Source organism: Fringilla coelebs, assembly GCF_963513975.1.
Source record: "Fringilla coelebs genome assembly, chromosome: 24".
NCBI classification, from domain to species: Eukaryota; Metazoa; Chordata; class Aves; order Passeriformes; family Fringillidae; genus Fringilla; species Fringilla coelebs.
This window is the reverse complement of record NC_140050.1, coordinates 5,091,370-5,110,578: the sequence shown is the minus strand read 5'-3', so window position 1 is coordinate 5,110,578 and position 19,209 is coordinate 5,091,370. Positions and strand designations below refer to the sequence as shown.

The following is a 19,209-nucleotide window of genomic DNA, read 5'->3' as shown; positions in this document are numbered from 1 at the left end:
GGCGGGAGCGCCAGCGTTCAGGGAGGGCTGGGAGGCTGACATACATTCCCAAGACCTGCCCCTCCAAATCTGATCACCCATTCTGTTTGATTCCTGATCAAATTCTGATCTCTCCTGCTGGTGCTCAGACCCAGACCCCCTCCCTGCTGCTGGCACCAGCATCCCCAGCACTCTGCAGGCACCACAGGAAGCATCACCATGGGGGGATTCACTCCCTCTCCCCTTCTCAGAAATGTCATCTTCAGTGTTTTTGGTGCCCCCAGCAAGAGCTGCACTTGTCCAACACCTCTTCTTTTCAAATCTTTGGTCTCAGTGCCGCCAGCTCTGCCCTGAACCGATGGGAGATGCTCTGAGCTCTGTCCATGCTGGGGAAATAAATGCCAGTGCTTGGAGCCAGGAGGTGCAAGCGACATGGGAAGGCTGGGATGTGGGAAAGCAGCGACCAGAGCCAGCAAAGTGATTGCATCCCATCCCATCCCATCCCATCCCATGGATCCCATCCCATCCCATCCCATCCCATCCCATCCCATCCCATCCCATCCCATCCCATCCCATCCCATCCCATCCCATCCCATCCCATGGATCCCATCCCACCCCATCCCATCTCATGGATCCCATCCCATCCCATCTCATCCCATGGATCCCATCCCATCCCATGGATCCCACCCCATCCCATGGATCCCATCCCACCCCATCCCATCCTGTCCCTCCCAGCCAGGAGCAGCTCGTGGCTCCAGTTCCACCCCTCCTGTCCCCGCATTTCCAGCCACCTTAGCGAGCTCCTTACGGGCTGATCCCTCTGCCCACATGGCCGAGCGCGGTGGGGTTGGCCTGGCGGTGACACGGGCTCTGTGTGTGTGTGTCTGTGTGTTTTTGTGTGTGTTTGTGTGCGTGTGTGAGTGTAAACAAGCCGTGAGTCAGCGCCGGCGGCCGTGCGGGCTCCCGGCGCGAACGCGGCCAGGGGCAGGAGCGAGGCGAGCCTGGAAGGGAGAGCTGGCAGCACCGGGAACGTCGGGCAACCGTGTGGGGCTGAACCGGGGCCAGCAGAGCCAGGAAAACCTCCCGGGTCATTAAAGCTCCTTGGTGAGGGCTGGGGAGAGGCGCTGCTGCAGGAAGCAGCACCGGGAAGGGCAGTGGCTGCTCGGCTGATCTTTGCTCCGGGAGCAAGGTGCTGTTATTGGGGTGGGACAGACAGCCTGGTGGATCCCATACCAGCCATAGCATGGACCCTGTTGGCACTGCAATCCCAGCATCCCAGCCTGGTGGATCCCCATCCCCTCGGCCTCTGAAGAGCAGAGCCACCACAGGTCACAGCGTCCTCGCTGGAGCCCACATCTGCCACACAGCCCTTGTCAGCCAAAGAGCCTCATTGCTTGGCCCAGGCTGGCAGTTGTTAGAAAAGCATGTTTTTCACATTAAAATTTCCCTTGAAGAACAATGGTTTAAACCAAGCATAAAAAAGGAAAGAATCCAAAAGGGAAAAAAAAAAGAGAAAGGAAAATTTTTGGTGGAGCCTAAAATCAGCCCCCTGGGACCATGAACTTCCCCTGAGCCCCTCTGCCCTGGCTGCTCCCAGGGGAAGGTGAGCCATTGGGACAGCACAGCTGGGCCAGGGATGGACCACCAAGATGCCAGCAGCCCTTCTGCTCCAGGGATCAGAGCCATGGAGGGCTGGGACCACCCTCCAGCAGCAGCCCCTGGGGTGCTGAGGATGGGACTCAGCCTGTGCCGCTGCTCCTGGGTCACCGTGAGCTGCTGGATCACTGCCAGATGGGATCCAGACCCACAGCCTGGAGGTGTGAGGCTCCAGGAGATGAGGTGGGGGATGTAAATCTCTCGATCTGTCTGAGCAAATTCAAAGGAGACCGATTCAAATGCGCCGTGACACGACTGGCTCGGGGCGGGTAGACAATCCCGGCAGTGTCTGTAAGGAATCTCGCCGCTTTCCTTTGAGTGGCCTCCAATTTATTAATTAAAATAGGCAATTATATATGATGTGGGGTGGAGGGGAGCAGGGAGACCAGCTGCACCAGTTATTCTCACTTGGCAGGAATTGCTCTGCGAGCTGCTCTGGCTCCAGGAGGTGCTTGTGCTTCCCAGGGCTCAAGGCAGAGCCTGGGATGAGCCCGTGCCCAGAGCTGCCCCTGTGCCCCCAACACCTGGGCAGCCAGGGGGTTTCAGCCCCAGTCCCCACTTTTCTTTAGGAACACAGGCTCCAGAGGCCAGGAGGAATCCTTGACCCTCTGTCACTGTAGGGCACGAAATAACACGATGTGGACACGCAGCTCTTCCAAGGCAAAATGAGAATTTTTAATTTCTGACTCCAACAATTATGGATTTTCAAAAGTGACAGTGCCACCTCTCCAATGACACTGGACAAACCAACAGCCCATCAAATCTCTCCTCCTCTTCCGTAAAAGAATGCAAAACAATAAGTTATTTACATAAAGTGTGTGAGAAAGTTTGTTACAAGAATGTAAACATCAGAAGGCTTAGAAAATCTTAAAAAATCAGGGTGACAAGTCTGGGCCACGTGTCACCTTCCTCTGCTCAGCCCAGGTGAGATGGTGGCACTGAGCTGCTGGAGGAGCCTCCATTGGGATTTTCCCCTGGGAGATTTCCCACTGCCCTTCCCAAGCGGGGTGGCCGATTTGGGAGTGGGCTGTGTCTAAGGATGACTCGATCCTACCTGGGGAGGTGTCACCTCCTCGTCAGCCCTCTCAGGTGAGGCTGCAGTTTGTCTTTCTGCAGCACCGTGGGAAAATCCTCCCCTGGGTGACTCAAATTTGCTCCTGAGCGGACACGGCTTCCTCAGAGGCAGCAGAAGGAAGGGGGGGACAGGCAGAGACAGAACCCCCAGTCTTGGGGTGCCCCAGCAGCATCAGAGATGGGGTCTCCATGGGATTTTCATGCTCTTTGTGGGGAGGAATCATGGCTGGGGCTGAAGGCAGGGCATGGGGCTGCTGGAGAGGGGCGATCCTCTCTCCATGGTCAATGAGGGATGGGCAGGAGCTGCAGTCCTGACATGGAGGCAAACCCCTACAGGTGAGTGAGGGGCTTTTGGGGGACCCTCCCCACCGCTGCGTGCCCGTTTCGCTGCCCTTATCTCCACGTGCATCCACATCCGCTGCCATTTGCATCCCAACGAGCGTTGCCACGTTCGGCTTCCACAGCTCCTGCGTCAGGGAATTCCAGAGGGACAAAGTCAGTGGAGCCGGATCCTTCCCCCCCTCTTTCCCCATCCCACATCGTTTAATCAAGTGGCAACTCGTCCTCCGACGGTGAAACAGGGCGCTGGAGAGCCGCGGGGAGGGAAGGAGCTTCCCTTGGGGTGTGAAATGCCCCATCCGCAGCCGCGGGGCTCCGGGCTCTGTCTGGCTCCACGCACTGTCTGGAGCTGAATAAAAGGGTGACGGGAGCAGCAGTTTCCTCATCACCTGGAAATAAATAAATAAACGCCTTATCAGCGCCCGGGATCATCGATCGGTCGCTGAACTCTGCCGATCTGCCCCGATTCTCGCACCACCACCGAGCCCTCCCAGCTGCTGACCGCTGGCCCAGCCCTCCAGAGCTCGGTGTCACCAGCGTCCAGCCCCTGTCCCCGCTCTGCCGAGCCTCACCCGGCTCCTGAGCTGCTCCACAAATCCCTCCCCGGCTCCATCACCCGGCGAAGCTGGAGCGGCAAATCCTGGGCTGAAGATGCCACCTGCTGGGAGCGGGGCTGGCTCGAAACCCCAAAAACCCCAAAACCTCACAGCCCCGCTGTGCGGAGCTCTTCAAATCCCGCGGTTCTGTCATTTCGATCCTCCCCGGCAGCCTCAGCATCTCCCCCCTCCCCAAAATCTCACCACCGCACTGCGTGGATACCCCAAAATCTCAAAAAAAATCACCCCAAAAATCACCCATATAACGAGGATACCCCAAATCGCCCCAAAAATCATTCATATCACGAGGATGCTCCAAAATCTCCCCAAAATCACCCATATCACGAGGATACCCCAAAATCTCCCCAAAAATCACTCGTATCATGAGGATACCCCAAAGTCTCCCCAAAAATCATTCATATCACGAGGATGCCCCAAAATCATCCCAAAAATCACTCATATCACGAGGATACCCTAAAATCTCCCCCAAATCACCCCAAAAATCACCCATATCACCTAAAATCACCCCAAAACCCTGGCTCAGCAGTGCCACACTAAGGTTTGGGACCCCAGGGAGGGCCAGGCAGACCCTCTGCTCTCTCAAAAGCTGCAGCCTGGGCAAAACACTGAACCGAGCCGCCGGTGGGATTCTCAGGTCCCAAAAATGGACATTCCACCTCTCAACTCCAAAAACCTCCCCAGCACCCTCCAGCATCCAAGGGGAAAGGTCTGGCGGAACCACCCAGCCTGAGAGTGTTCTGCCAAAACGGAACATTCCAGTTCCTTTGGGGCTATTGCATCTTGAAGCACCGGGATTTTTCACTCCGTTTTTTCCTCTTTTCGGGGGACTCAACCTCTCCCCAGCTCATTTTTTTTCTCTTCTTTTAAAAATTAAATTGATATTTTAAAACTGGAGGTTCCGGTGGGGCTGAGAGAGGGATCAGGAGCCCGGGGAGGAGGGGGTGAAGGAAGGATTGGGGGGGGGTTCCCGGAATGTGGGGGGGTTCCCGGAATCGGGGATCCAGTCCCGCCGCTTCCCTAGCCACGCCCCATCTCCTAATATGGTCAAAACCAACGCCCACTTCTTTAATATGTCAGAAGCTCCGCCCCCGCCTAGCCCCGCCCCCTGAGCCCTTTTTGCCCTCCGCGTTTCCGCCACGCGCTGTCCCCTGTCCCCCCTCGGCCGCCGTCGGCGCCGCGGCGCGCGCGGGGGGCGGGGCCGGCGGGTAGGGAAGATGGCGGAGGCGTCGCCGCAGCCGGGCCGGTTCTTCTGCCACTGCTGCTCGGCCGAGATCGCCCCGCGCCTGCCCGTGAGTGGGGCACCGGGGAGGGCCGCCGGGGAGGGCCGGAAGCGCGGGCAGGGCCGGGTGGGGGCCCCGAGGGGGCGGGCACGTGGGGGCGAGGCCTGAGGGGCCCAGGGGGCCTGAGCGGCCGGGAGGCGGGGGCTGCCCTGTGGGGCTCCGCCCGTGGCACCGGGGCTCGGGGGCGTTGAGAGGGGCTCGGCGAGGTGTCCGTAGCGAAGGAACGGGGCTGCGGCGGCGAGGGGAGAGGGCCTGCGGAGGGAACGGGCCAGCCTGGCCGAGGGGCAGCGGCTGGGCGAGCCGTGGCGGGGGCGGCGCGGCGGGAGGGGCCCTCGGCCCCGGTCCGCCCGGATGGGGGCCCCGCGGCGGTTCGAGCGCTCCGGCCGCCCCACGGGGAGCCGGTCTGGGCCGGGAGCCCGTCCGGCAGCAGCCCCCGGGCCCAGCTGTGACACCCCCGGCCCCAGGAGGCTGATCCCGTCCGGTGCCCGGTGAGCAGCGCGGGCTGTGGGGGTTTCTCGGTGCTCTTTCAGGAGGTTTAATGAACACGAGAGGAGCCCCGCGGTGAGGGCGGCTGGGGCGCAGGGAGGTGCTCGGCAGCACGTAGGTAGAAGTGCTGTGTAGGCACCTGGGCAGGTGCTTTAATCACGCACCAAAATCCGGTGTGTGTGGAACTTGTCCTGGTGTGGGTGGAGAAGGAGTGTGGGCTGTTAGGGAGGATCTGGTGGATCAGTTGCTTCCCTGCTTGGCTCCCTGAGATGTTAAATGTGCTTTGGAGAGTGCTGATGGTCTCTTTGTCCTGACACTTTTCACAGCACCTTGTCTCAAAAGTCATTGCTGGTTGCTGGCACTCAACTTGAAAAGCCTGTGAGGACAAGCAGAGTTGTCCCTGCTGGGGCTGGCTGCTTTGTGACCTGTGATTTGTCCTTTTGCCCTCTCCTTTGGGCCAGGGTGGGCCATGCTGGAGCTCCCAGCTCGTGTGTATGAGTGAGGGCAAACTCACTGAGCTGAGCTCACATGGGCTGTGGGCAGGAGCCAGGAGGTAACCCAGGAAATCTGTTCTTTATTTCTGTTCAAACACCTCGTGCTGGGCTGTGCTCACATCTGGTTGTGTGCACTTGGCTGGGCACACTTGGCTGTGCCAGCTGGGCCCTCTTGGCCAGACTGGGGCAGGCAGGGAGTGGGTTCTGTGTTTGGGGGCTCAGTTCTGTGAGTTCATGAGCTTGTTTTGGGGATCCAGGTTCCCTCAGGTTTCCCTTGGGTTTCCCTCAGGTTTCACTCACCATCTGCAGGCACAGTAACCAGTGCTGCCAAAGGAGGGACTCAAACAGCCCGAAAATCAACAAACTTTGACATTTGTGCTGTTCCAGCTGCAGAGGAATGTGCTGATCCCTGTGCTGGGAGCACATAGACACACACACAGCAGCTCCCTGGGGCAGGGTGCTCAGGGCATGGTCACTCACCCCCATGCCACATGTGTCCCCACCAGTTTGTGCTGGTGGGAAGCAACACAAAGAGAGTTCCTTGTGCAGGGGGTTCCTTGGGCAGGGGGTTTCATGGGCTACAGTCCCCCTGTGCTCACCCAGGAGACCCTGAGCTCAGACCTGGTGTCAGTGGTGCAGAGATGGCTGTTCCACAGCAGCAGATGTAGCACTGTGTGGGAGAGGGAGCAGCCACCTCTCCCAGTCTGTTCCTGAGCTCAGAGCTCCTGTATCTCCCTGGGCAGACAGGGCACATGCAGGGGCTCCAAGCTGTGCTCCTTCCCTGGGGCCTTATCAGGGTCAGCTGTAGGGGCCAGAGGAGTGACCCCAAGGGCCTTATCAGCAGCCTCAACTCCTTGGGGGAATCCCTCAGTCTGGCTCAGGGCTGTGCCAATTCCAACACAGCAGCAAAAGGAAGTGGCATTATTTTTAGAAGCTCTTAAATGCCTTCTGTGCTGAGCCTGGCTCTGCCAGCACGGGGATTTGGGGTGGTGTGTGCCCTCTGTGGGGCAGGGGATGGGATTGGCTCTGTGCTGCTTCTTGAGCACTGGGAAGTGAAACAGTTCCTTTTCAGGGTCTCCAGTGTTCTGGGCTGCTCTGCCCAGGACAGATTTTAGAGGATAAATTCCTCACTAATGCCAGGAATTGTGAGGAGGTGGCTGTCACAGGGACTGCATGCTCAGCCTGTCTGTCCTGGCACACTCAGGGCCCAGGGGACTGGGGTGGTGACAGGTCTCTGTAGTGAGCTCTGGGTGTGGGAGTGTGAGGTCCTGGCTGCACAGTGACCCAGAGTGTCCCTGTGGGCTGTGAATCCCAGGCTGTGTGAGTGACAGGGACCATCTAGCCTCCCTGGGCACCGTGACCTCACCGAATCCCTGCTGCCATTCCTGCATTGTTTCCTGCTCCCCAAACACACAGCTGGGCCAAAGTTTGTGGGCTGTTGTGCAGGGAGCCTTGGGGGTTTCACTTTCACTTCACTGGAACTGCATCAGCTGTGTCTGTACTGGGGGATTAATCAGCATCACCCTCATCATTCTTAAGCTGAGCTCCCACAGGCTTAGGCTGAGCTCTGGCCTCACTGGCTCAGAAAGGCAAATGTTGGGGTTTGGGGTCACAATGGCTCTGGGACCGTTGCATGTGCTGAAGATGGCAGATTGCAGGACCCTCCCACCCTGTCACACCCTGCAGTTCTGAGGTGCCACCTCCTCCTCTCACCCAGTGTGTCTTCTCCTGCAGGACTACATCTGCCCACGGTGTGAGTCTGGTTTTATTGAAGAGCTTCCTGAGGAGCCAAGGTAATATGCTGCCCCAGGGGCTGGTGCTCCAGTGAGCCCAGGTTGCTTTGCTCTCTTCCTAGTTCAAAGGCAATGTTTGATATAAAACAAACATTGCTTCTGCCCCAGCTTTAGCTCATTTTTCCTCACTTTTGGAACACAGTGCTTTGTGGCCAATCTGTCACAGCAATGCTGAGTGTCCACTGTCTCTGCTGAGGGGCGGGGCAGGAATGGTTTGATTTAAACAAACATAAAGAAGTGGTAGGAAGGCTTTCCCCGTGCTGTGTGGTGGCTCTGACCTGATCTGAGTCATCAGGGCAGAGATAACCCCAGAGAGAGGGATCTGGGAATGGTGAGTGCACGGACACCTCAGTGTAAGTAAGTGACTATGTTGGGGATGAACAGCAAAATGTTGTGGCTGAGACTTTGGACTCTGCCCTGGAGCAGTGAGGTCTGTGTTTCTGTGCTACTCTGCTGCCACTGGTGGCAGAAGCAGCAGGAATGTCTTAAAATGTTTCAGTTGTGTTTGTGAGGCCTCATCTGTGACCAGGTCCAGGACAGTCTGTGGGCAGTGCAGGGGCCAGGGGCAATGGGTGGTGCTGCCTGCTGATTGTGGTGCATGGCCTGGGGCTTCTGCACTGAGCAGGTTATGTTTGGTTTGATCGCCAGCCCTGGAGCCAGAAAATCCATGCTGGCTGATCCTGACTGTTTTGGTGATTCCCTGTGACCTTGGGAGAGTCACATAGTTGCTGAATCTCAGCAGTTTCGGTACCATGAATGCAAAGCTTGGTTCTGAGCAGGAAATGTTCCTGCAGCTCTGAAAGCAGAAGTCTGACAACAGTTTTCCCAATATCCTGAGCTGTTGGGTTACATGCCTCTGCAGTAGAGAAGTTTCTTTGATTCAAGATTAGACTTCTGTGTCTTGGGGTCACAGAGATCAGTGTTTGTGCCTTAAGTCTTCCTGGTGCTCTGGAGGATTAGCTGTGTTTGAAATGGATTGTGGGGCAAATCCTCGCTTGACATCATTCAGGCACTTTTCTGCAGCCTGTGAGATCTAATAGGGTAGGGAGAAATGGGTGAGGATGTGGGAAAATGAAAGGTTTGGAGAGGGAAAATTGATTTAGGCAATCAGAAAATCAGCAGCTGAGGGAGGACCAGGTTTTGTTGAGCTGATTCTGCCCTGGGATGGGAGGGGGGCAGAAAAGCCTTGGAAGCCGCTGTGAGAAGATTACCAGTGCTCTTCATTCCCCCTAGGAACGCTGACAATGAGACCAGCTCCTCCACATCAGCCCCTGATCAGAGCAGGCATCCTTTTGAGGTGAGCAAGTCCTTTCTCTCTTCCAACACCTTCTGCTTTGCTGTTGGACTGAGTATTTTTCCAATAGTGCATTGTTTAAACATTTCCCAGATCATGACAGAATTTGGAAAGGAGGAATTTATATCCTCCACACGCTGCTCCTGAAATCTCCACATACCATATTTTTGCTGTGTGTGTTACATAGGACCATCTCTCATAGCTGATTCCCGTCGTGAGGGGGCTCAGCAGGATTTGGAGAGCAGGATTTGGGTGTGTTGCTATGCAGTAGCCTCAGCTCGGAAGCAGCAGTGACACACCAAAGAGAAAGCAGGGAACTGTGATTATTTCTGCTTCTGTGTGCACTTCCAGTGTCTGTTCCTCACTGAGCTGCTGCCGAGGGCGCTGGTCCCAGTGTCACTCCAGGCTGTGGGCAGCTGCTGGGACACCAGCAGTGCTTGGAACTTTGATCCAAACATCCCAGGACTTTTAGGGGCTGTGATTTGGAACTGACCCTCCCGTTTCACTACAAACTATTTACTCCTATCACTCACCCAATCACTCATATTAGAGAAAATATTAACACACATGCATTTACTCATACAGCCTTTCGAACTGCTGCTGCAGGTATGTCATGTTCCAATTAGAGCTGGCCATGAAGTGCACTTGGAGCAATGTCAGAGTGAGAGCAAACAAGTTATGGGTGCTTGGGTCAAGTGTGGCAGACTCCAGGGCTAGTTTTGGACTGCAGGGGTTGATGTGGAGGCAGGCCAGCAGCACCTTTCTCCCATTCTGAATTTTACCGAGCTGAGGGGAGCCAAGGGCTGTTCTTTCCTCTTTGTCACAGTCTGTTCTCTGCATTCCCTCCCTCCAGAACGTGGATCAGCCCTTGTTCACCTTGCCCCCGGGCTATGGCCAGTTTGCTTTCGGGTTCTTTGACGACAGCTTTGAGTTTCCCTTCGGGTCCAACGTGCAGCAGCCAGAAGACAACCGGGACTCGGAGAACCGGCGGGAGCGCGAGCACCAGTCCCGGCACCGCTACGGCGCCAGGCAGCCCCGCGCCCGCCTGGCCACGCGCCGAGCCTCAGGCAGGCACGAGGGCGTCCCCACGCTGGAAGGGTGAGAACCACTCTGCCACCTCAGGAGGGAGCCCTGTTGTTCCTCACCTTTTCTCCTGGCTTATGGGAGCAGCGTCCCTAAGATCGCCAGCACTGCCGTGGGTGACATCTGTGTCACACCTGAGCCTGTTGGGGTTGTTTCAGCTGGGTGGTGACATGGACTGTGCTTGGGAGTTTGTCCTGTAGTAGAAAAATATTCCCTGGTCATTGCCAGGTGTTGTAAAATTGTTGTACTTGCTGTGAGTGGAAACAGAAGAGAACACCAGACAGTGTGGAAGTACATCTTGGGAGCCACTCGCCATCATGTCAGGAATTGTCCCCTTATGAATCAAATACTGAAACTTTATCAGTGGCTGATCACTCCCTAAGCTGCCATTGCAATTGCTGTAGGGTATTTTTAATTGCCTCCAACAATGTGACAGTGTTCAGCTTACTCAGCCTCTCCCTCCATGCTGGGGTGCTGGGCTGGGAGCCAGCAAACTTTAATTCTTACACAATCCTGGTTTTCTTGTCTTTCAGAATTATCCAGCAGCTGGTCAATGGAATTATTGCACCGACCACAATTCCAAACCTAGGCCTGGGCCCTTGGTGAGTTGGAGGATGTGCTGCTCTCTCTGACAGTGTCTCGTTGGTGCTCCAGGATGAACTCACTTGCTGTCCTTGCTCTTCAGGGGAGTCCTGCACTCAAATCCAATGGACTACGCCTGGGGTGCCAATGGCCTCGATGCGATTATCACACAGGTAAAAACTGGGATTCACTGCAGTCCCCATCCTCCTGTGCAATGCTGCAGGAGGGGCAGCACCTGTGGGGGTGCGGGGAATGAGGGGCTGGGGGACTGAAATGGGAAGGGATCCACAGTGTGGGGTCCAGGTGCCCTGGCTCAGGAAACGAGTGGATTCTGTGCTGCTGAGCTCTGTGCTGCTGAGCTCACCTCTCTGTTCTGCCTGCCTGGCTGGTTGTTTTTCCAGTTACTGAATCAGTTTGAAAACACTGGACCGCCGCCAGCGGACAAAGAGAAGATCCAGGCCCTCCCCACCATACAGATCACACAGGAGCACGTAGGTATGTGTCTGCTCCATGGAGTTGTGCACTGGAAGCTCTCTGTAATGTTTTCTTGGGACTTGTATCTTGTCTGTTTGTACCATTGAGGCATAAAACATTTCAAAGCGGGCAGAGAGCTGAAGGGGCTCTGTTACAGTCACACAAAAAAAGAGCAGTGTAGGCTGGATGGATTTGCCCTGGGGAGGTTGTGAGAAGTTCAGTGTGCACAGAGATGGAAAAGCAGAAGGGAAGGGAAGGATGAGGCATACCCTGGGCAGGGGGAGGTGGGGTGATGCTGTGGGGACTGCAGAGCACCAAGCTTTCCTCCTGATAGGGATGGAGCAGTGGTGGGGAGGGGGAGAGGGATGACAAGTCCTGAGTCAGGGGCTTTGTGCATTGTTCTCTCCTCCTTTGCTCAGCTGGGCTTGGCTTTCCCTGTGCCATGCAGATTCCGGGTTGGAGTGCCCTGTGTGTAAGGAAGACTACACAGTCGGGGAGAACGTGCGGCAGTTACCGTGCAATCACCTGTTCCACGACGGCTGCATCGTCCCGTGGCTGGAGCAGGTGAGTGTCTGGGGCGTGCAGCACTGGGGGCTTTGTCTGGTCCTGCTCCCCTCTGTAAATATTTTCCTACCTCCATGATGAGGCTGGAGCACCAGTGGCCTGTGGTCAGAGGATGGAGTGTCATCCCAGCCCATTCCTCGAGTGCTGCTCCCCTGTTGTGTTTCTAATCCCGTTTCCCCTATTTCTTGTTTTGTTTTTTGTCTGCTCCCCAAAGCATGACACGTGTCCCGTCTGCCGGAAAAGTTTAAGTGGACAAAACACTGCCACAAACCCCCCAGGACTCACAGGGATGAACTTCTCGTCATCCTCCTCCTCCTCCTCTTCCTCCAGCTCACCAAGTAATGAAAACTCATCGAACAACTCATGAATCTTAACGCACCCTCTGTCCCCGGGGCCCTTCCACTGTTCCCCTTCCCTCCCTGGCCACCGCGAGCAGCCAAAGGGGCTTCCAGAGCAGAGCGAGGGGAGGGGACGAGGCAGGAGCAGTGCCCCCAGAATTTCCTTTTGATTTCTGAAGACACGGAGCCTCTGGGTCCTTCAGAGATGAGAAGCCTCAAGTTCTGTGATGAAAAAGGGGGGAAAGAGCTCTGTCTGTCAATAAAAACATCCTCTTTGCGTGGACTTTACCCATTGCAGTGCGAGGCTGCTGCGCTCCCCGGCTGGGAACCCCAAGGTGCTGAGCGAGTGGTTGAATCCCGAATGGAAAGGTTGTTTGTATGGGTTTGAATTTGAGATCCCTTTCTTTTATTTCTTTTGCTCCTCCTCCTCCCCTTGGATACTATCTTTTCTGCTTTGGAGATTGACGTCTAAAATGGAAGTATAAGGATGCTGCCTCCCCCCCCAGGATCACCATATGGGGAGGACCAATAGCTGTCACTGAAACAGGAACTCTCAAGTAGACCCTGGGATCCTTCCCTGTCCCATCTCGAGTCCCTTTTATTTCTCTTTATAACCTTGCCCGCTGATACTCAACATTGAAAGGGGTTTTTATAATCTTAAATTATTACTGTTGTCAATAAATGGACATTTCAGCTCTGCGAGCCATTATGCATGATTTGAGGAAAGCTACAGGGTAAGCTCTGAGGCCACCAAGCTGTCCTGCCTTCCCCGGGCAGGCTGGGCCTCTCTGAGCCCTCCTGCGTGCTGGGAGTTCCGGTGGGAGCCACTGCCAGCCTGTGGATCACTGCACAGGTAGCCAAGGATCGCAGCTGGAATCATCCTCGCCTGGTGTTTTCTATTTTTTACACCTTCTTCCCCCTTACAGTCCTGCCCCCCTCGCAGCTGGGGCAGGCTGTTCTGCTGAGCCGACACAGGACTGGGTGTGCAGCAGAACGAGGACCAGCAAATCTCATTGTGACCGAGTAGTTACCAGGAAAACAACATTTTGGAGAAAAAAAAAAATGTATTGCAAAGCTACTTAAAATAGAGCTGATTAAAACAAGGAGAGAGAGAAAAATATCCAGGTATGTTTGTGACTCAGTTTCTGTGACAGAGCTGGAGCTCGGAGAATGACAAGAATGTCACCAGAGCGGGCAGTGACTCCCTGCCATGTCCCTGCTTCCTGGGCCCTGAGGCATGAGAGGAGAAGCTCTCACCATCCTTCAGCGGGAGCCCCTTCACCTCACAGGGACTTGAGGTGGTCAGGAGGTTTCCTGGAGGGCTGGGGGTCTGTGATGGTACCACATGTTGGGACTGCTCTGTGGCAGAGGCCAGAGCAGACAAGGGAGAACCTGTCCCCATGGGAGCTGCCGGGAAGTGGGTGGAGGGTTTGGCAGTTTGGGGTTCCCTGCCTCTCCCTCGGCTTTTGGGGCCCTGGGAGTGGGCTGGGGCTGCTGGGGAAGGTGCTGGCTCCAGCAGAGCTTGGGTGTCTCTTCTAAAGCAGCATCACCCCAGGACCTGGCTCCCTTCCATGAGCTTCCTGATAAGAGGGGGAAAAGATGGTTTGGTCTTTCTTGAGCCATTTCAGAACACAAGAAGTTGGTTTGTTGGAGAAAGTGTCACCAGCTGTGCCAGGGCCAGGGGCTGGCAGGGAGCGACTTGCCCGGACTGTTTTTCTTCCTCGGCTTGGCCGGGCAGTGTGGCGGCGCCTTTCATCTCCCAGGAGGGTTTATCTCAGGACTGGTGTGTCGGGGTTAATGGCTCATCCTCTGCCAGGGGTTGAGCAGAAGCCTGGGCTGCTGAGGTGGGTGGCAGCAAGAAGGTCCCAGCTGAACCTGCACGTGTCCATCAGCTGACCCGACACCGAGGAAAGGCTTTGCTGTTTAGTCACCAAAACAAGAGACCTGGAAAAACCTTCCCTGTCCCACTGTGTTTCAGCTGTGACAGCGGGTTCCTGGCTCCCCCAGGTGCTTGGGGATGATTTCTCATGTGTGAGCAGCGCTCAGATGGGCTTCAAGTGGGCTGAGCAAAGTCCTGGGTGGGTGCATGGCAGGTGCTGCCCACCTGGCAGGGGCTCACCACAGTCACCACATGGTTAATACAGTGGCTGTTCCCTCTCAGACTCATTTGGAGCTGGTTGGGTCAGAAATGGAACGAGTTTGGTGGTTTTTGCTGGGGCCATTGCTCTGTCTGACGTGACAGTGACCGGGATGCTGGGCCTGGCCACAGCAGGTGTGAGGTGGTGCAGGGATGTACCCTGGCCAGAACGCTGAGGTGCAGGTGCTATTCCTGGCCATGCTGCCCTCCAGGTGAGGGGCTGGTCCTCACCACTGTCCACTGTCTCAGCTGTGTTTTTGTTGGGGATGAGGATGCAGAGCTGGGCTGCAGGACTGACTGACACTGGCTGTGGCCAGGGACAGCCCTGAAGCTGCGTCTGCCTGAGGATCTGGGCTGGCTCCTGCTGCTCCTGCTCCCTCCTTTGTGCCACTGAACCACCGTGGCTGTTTTCCTGCAGGGTGGGCGGGGGTCGATGAAAAGCTGGATGTGGCAAAGGAGCAGCTGGGCTCCTTGCCCGTGGCAGCAGTGACACTGGTGGCTGCAGCCACAACCACATGGGAGCCAATCCCTCCCATCCCAAGCCAAGTTCACGATCAAAGCTCCAAGACCTGCTCCTGTTCCATACCACGAACACAGCTTTAATTGCCACGGAAGCTCGGACACAGACAACCTGCTGGTACATCCCAGCCCTGCAGAGATGCCATTAGCAGATCCTGGCCCCTGCTCCAGTCGTGTTCCCCAACTGCACCACACCAGCTCTGTGCCAGGCTGTCCTGGTTTAGGGCAAATTTGGGAACAGTGGGAGAACCACAGCCCCACACGGCTGCGTCTGAAGCATCTGCCATCCACATCCCTCCTCTGCCGTGCATTAAAAATAAAGCAATAAATAGCAAAAAATAGATATGTATATAAATAAAATAACATTTTCTTGTTTGTTTGTTTTTCTTCCTACAGGACCGTCTGGAGCTGCCCACGGCGTTCAGCTGACGAGCATGGGGAGGAAGTGTGTGGAGAGGTGCTGCCGGCGCGTCCTGCCCCCTCGCTGCGGCCGGCCCTTGCTATTGAGCGAGAGGAACATGGGGCGGCCGCGGTGCCGCCAGCGCAGCGACGCGTAGGTGTTGTAGCCGTTCTCTTCGATGCGCTCCGTAAACTTGCAGTTGGGGCTGAACTCCTTCTGGCAGGAGAGGGAAGGGGGTGAGGGGTGGCTAGGCTCAGCTGGAGCCCCTCGGACCCCAAGAGTGGGGCGGGGCAGGACCCTGGCTGTCCCCTGGGGGCAGAGGGGCTCGGTGGGTGCAGTTCCCCTGCTGGGGAGCAGGTCAGGGCACGGGAAACCAGGACCGTGTTCCAAGTCTGCCCTGAGCCTCTGACTCTGCTGCAGTCCCTCCCAGGAGGCAGCGTCCGACCTACCGACCCGTAGAGCCTCCCCCGCTTGTTCATGGCCAGGTAGAAGCCGGTGTGCACCGCCCGGATGGCCACGACGCCGACACGCACCGACCGGATCTCAACGATGCCTGCGGGACAGGGAAGCGCGGCATGAGCCAGGGAGGGACGGACGACCTCCCTGAGGGGCCCTGGCTCTGCGGCCACAGTGGCCTTCTAGAGGGAGGGAGTTGCTTATTCTCATCCAGGGCAGCCAGAGGAACGAGGGCTCCAGCCCAAGCTGGGAGTGGGAGGAGGAACCTCTGATCCAAGGAAGGTTTGATCTTTACTCCTCTCCTCCCTAGGGTCCAGCCACTTCCCAGAAGCAGGAGCGATGCCAAGCACGACCTCATGTGTGTCCTCCCCTCACTGGCAGCTCTGCCCGTTCATCCATCCCCAGCGCGGTGCCCCGGGGCCCTGACCCGCCTCCCGCAGTGCCCGGCCGGGCACACGCAGGGCACTGAAAGGGCCAAGTGTGCATGGGGGCGGCAGCGACAGCACACGTCGTGTTTTGGTGGACAAAGGCACGCAGGCAGAGCTCTGTGGGGCAGGAATAAGCCAGGACTGTGCCGTCCATGAGTGCCCAATTTCCCGGTGGCACAAGCGAGGACAAACAGCCCCATTCGGGTGGAGGAGGGCTGCAGGACATGCGGATGAGCCCGGGGGGCGGCTGCAGCCGGGCTGTGAAGCCACAGCTGGGCTGGCGTGTGTGTGCCCCGACCGCCGAGCTCCGGCTCGGCCGCTAATGGGAAAGGCATGCGGTCAGACCAGCGGCTCTGGCACGGGGAAACACCCAGAGCATCATCGGGGCCTCTGGATTCCTGCACTGCCTCACGCCGGCCGGCCCGGAGCGCCGCTGCCCGCCAGGCACACGGCACAGTGGGAAGGGGAAGAAGGAATGTCCAGTGAGAGCAATGTGGGCAGGGCAGCAGGAAGGGCTGGAGCCGCAGCAGGATCGGCCACTGGGCACCACTGCAGGGGCTTCCCCGGCTGGACAGGGTGGGAGGACACACAGCGTGGGGGGCTGCAGCCCCCGGAGAAGGGCTTTTATCAATCTCTCAGTGTCGCTGGCATTCCCTGGGCATCACCTGCCTGCGGGAGGCTGGGAGCAGGCAGGGTGGATACAGGGGCAGTGTGAGAGCTCCCGAGCGTTTGGCTCCCTTGGGATTTTCAGCCCAACTGCTTCGGCGCTGCCACGGGAAGACACTGACAGGGCTGTGGAGGGGAAGGGCTGAGCGAATGCCTGTGAATCCATCCCACTTGATCACTGTCTGAAGCTGCTGCTATTTATAAGGACTTGTGCTTTTCTAAAAATAACCCCCTTCTGTTCCCAGCGCTCCAGCCGGCTCTGCCGCCCTTTGTTTGCAGGTGCCTGGCCAGTACCTGGTCAGAGCCAGCTCCCAGTGCTCCCAGTCTCACTCAGCCACAGAGGGGTCTCGAGGAGGCTGGGGCAGATGCAGAGGTTGAGGTGGGGGAGTCCCTGGAAGATCCCCCGCCACCCTAGAGCTGCCAGTGGGGCTGGTCCAGCAGCTTCTGCGAGGGCTGTGGAGCAGAGCCCGCGCCCAGCCCAGGCGCACACAGATAAGCAGAGTGAGCCTCATGTACAGCCCGGAGCTGCTCTGCCTGCCAGCTCCCATGGCCACACCATCGAGGGAACGTGTTGGGGAGCTTTGTGCTGGCAGCGTGCCTGGTCGGGACTCCCGACAGCGTCCGACACCACAGGAGGGTTCCCTGGGCTGGGCTTGGCTGCCGTGTCCTGTGGCTGCTGGGAGACGTCCTGTGCTGGCCGGGAGATAGGGCAGCCCCTGCTGGACCAGGACATGGACTGGGGGTGCTGCAGCCCTCCTGTCCAAACTCCAACACCCTGTCAGGGCATCTTTTTCAAGGCCCCCAAGATCCCCCTCCTTGTCCAGCTGCTGTCCTGCCAGCCTGGTGCCCCCCTCCCTGTCCCAGGGGCTGGGACCCTGCACCCCAACGAGCAGCTGAAACCTGGGCACTTGCAGCCCTGACTCTTGCTGAAGTCAGGCAGTGCCTGCCATGTCCTTGGGACTCTGTCCCTCTGCCCACCCAGCTGTCGAGTCCCAACCTGCTCTGCAGGCAGCGGCCGCTCCATGGTCCCCTCTGACGGGGATGTTCTGCTGTCCCACATCGGACAGATGCCCCATTCTGGGACCAGCATCACCGCAAAGCTTCCTACATCCCCCCTCCTCCTCCTCCTCCTCAGCCTTTTCCCCCACCAGTGTGTTAGTGGGGGAACGATCAGATCCTCCCGGCCCCTGGGGACGGCAGGGCAGGGGGGCATCGTGAACTGGCAGGACGAGATGGGACAAAGGGCCCCCGAGAGACCCCCTAGGACACCCCAGCCGCTGGGAAAGCAACGCCGGGTCCCCGGGCAGTGCCCGCCGGTGTCCGCGCCCCTCTCACGGCTCCCACAGTGCAGTGACGGGGGCGAGGGCAGCCGGCGCCGGTTGCGCTCCCGGAGCGCCGGGGACAGCGGGGACCCGCCGCTCTGGCGCTCCCGGAGGACTGGGCACTTTGGGCTGAGATTTCCCCGGAGGGAAGAGCCGCGGGCTCTCTCCGGGCAGGGCATGGAGGGTCCCGTCTCCGACCCGAGGCCCCTCCGTCCAGCCTCCGCCCCGGTCCAGCCCCGGCAGCGCCCGCCTCCGCCGCAGCCCCGGCGGGATCGCGCTCTCGCCCGCCGTGGGCGGGGGGCGGCCCCAGATCCCGGCTCTCTCCCGTCCCGGTCCCGTCCCGGTCCCGTCCCCACTCACTGCCCGGCCGCTCCCTCCAGCGCGTTCCCTCCACGCCGCCGCCGCCGTCGATGCGCAGGAAGAAGCGGGTGGCGGAGAAGAGCCGCCGCCAGCGCACGTCGCCCTCCAGGTGCCCGTAGCTGCGGGGGGGCCGCCGGCCGGCCCCGGTGGCACTGCCCGGCCCCGGCCCCGGCCCCGCCAGCACGGCGAGTGCCCCGGCGAGGCAGGCGGCGATGGCGGCGGGGCCCCCGCGCCTCATGGCGGCGGGCGGCGGGCGACAGGCGGGCGACGGGCGATGGGCCATGGCCACGGCGGCGACCGGCGACCGGCCCCGACGGCGCGAGCGGCCGGGGATGGGCGGCCCGGGGCGGGGCGGTGGCGGCGAATGGGCGGGGCGGGGGCCGGGGCGGTGCCTCCCATTCATAAATCGGCGCCCCGACGGCTGTCCCGGGTCACTGGCCGCGATCACTCGCCTACCACCGCGGGCACGGCACACTCCGGTGTCCGCCGTCAGCCGCGATGGGCGGGCAAGGGACGAGCGCCGCAGGCACAGAGCGCGGGGAGAGGGGGAGGACGCGGGGCTGCTGTGGCCCAGGATCTGCGGACGGTGGCGTCCATCTGTGGCCCGACCCGAGACGCGCCGAGCTCGGGCCGGAGAGGCGCGGGTCAGCCGGGCTCCACCGTGTTCCCCGGGCTCCGCCACCGCCCGGAGCCTCCGCCGCGTCCCGGGCTCCGCGCTCGTCCCGACCCTCCCCGTCGGGGCCGCCGCGGCCGCCAGGGGGCGCGGAGCGCGGCCGCGCTGCACCATGGGAGCTGTAGTCCTGCGCGGCGGGACTCGCGCTCCCGGCGTGCCCCGCGGCGGGGCGGCGCATGCGCGGCGGCGCGCGGC

At 58.9% G+C, this 19,209-nt stretch overlaps 1 protein-coding gene across 1 annotated transcript; it reads left to right on the top strand.

Moving 5' to 3' along the window:
• The first annotated feature begins 4,853 nt into the window (after positions 1-4,853).
• RNF126 (ring finger protein 126) lies at positions 4,854-12,755 on the top strand. Its single transcript, XM_084221308.1, has 9 exons — positions 4,854-4,954; positions 7,660-7,718; positions 8,952-9,015; positions 9,866-10,110; positions 10,629-10,697; positions 10,781-10,850; positions 11,079-11,172; positions 11,600-11,715; positions 11,930-12,755. The coding sequence occupies exons 1-9, from the start codon at positions 4,880-4,882 to the stop codon at positions 12,080-12,082; spliced, it is 945 nt and encodes a 314-aa protein (XP_084077434.1). The 5' UTR covers positions 4,854-4,879; the 3' UTR covers positions 12,083-12,755.
• The last annotated feature ends 6,454 nt before the right edge of the window (positions 12,756-19,209 follow it).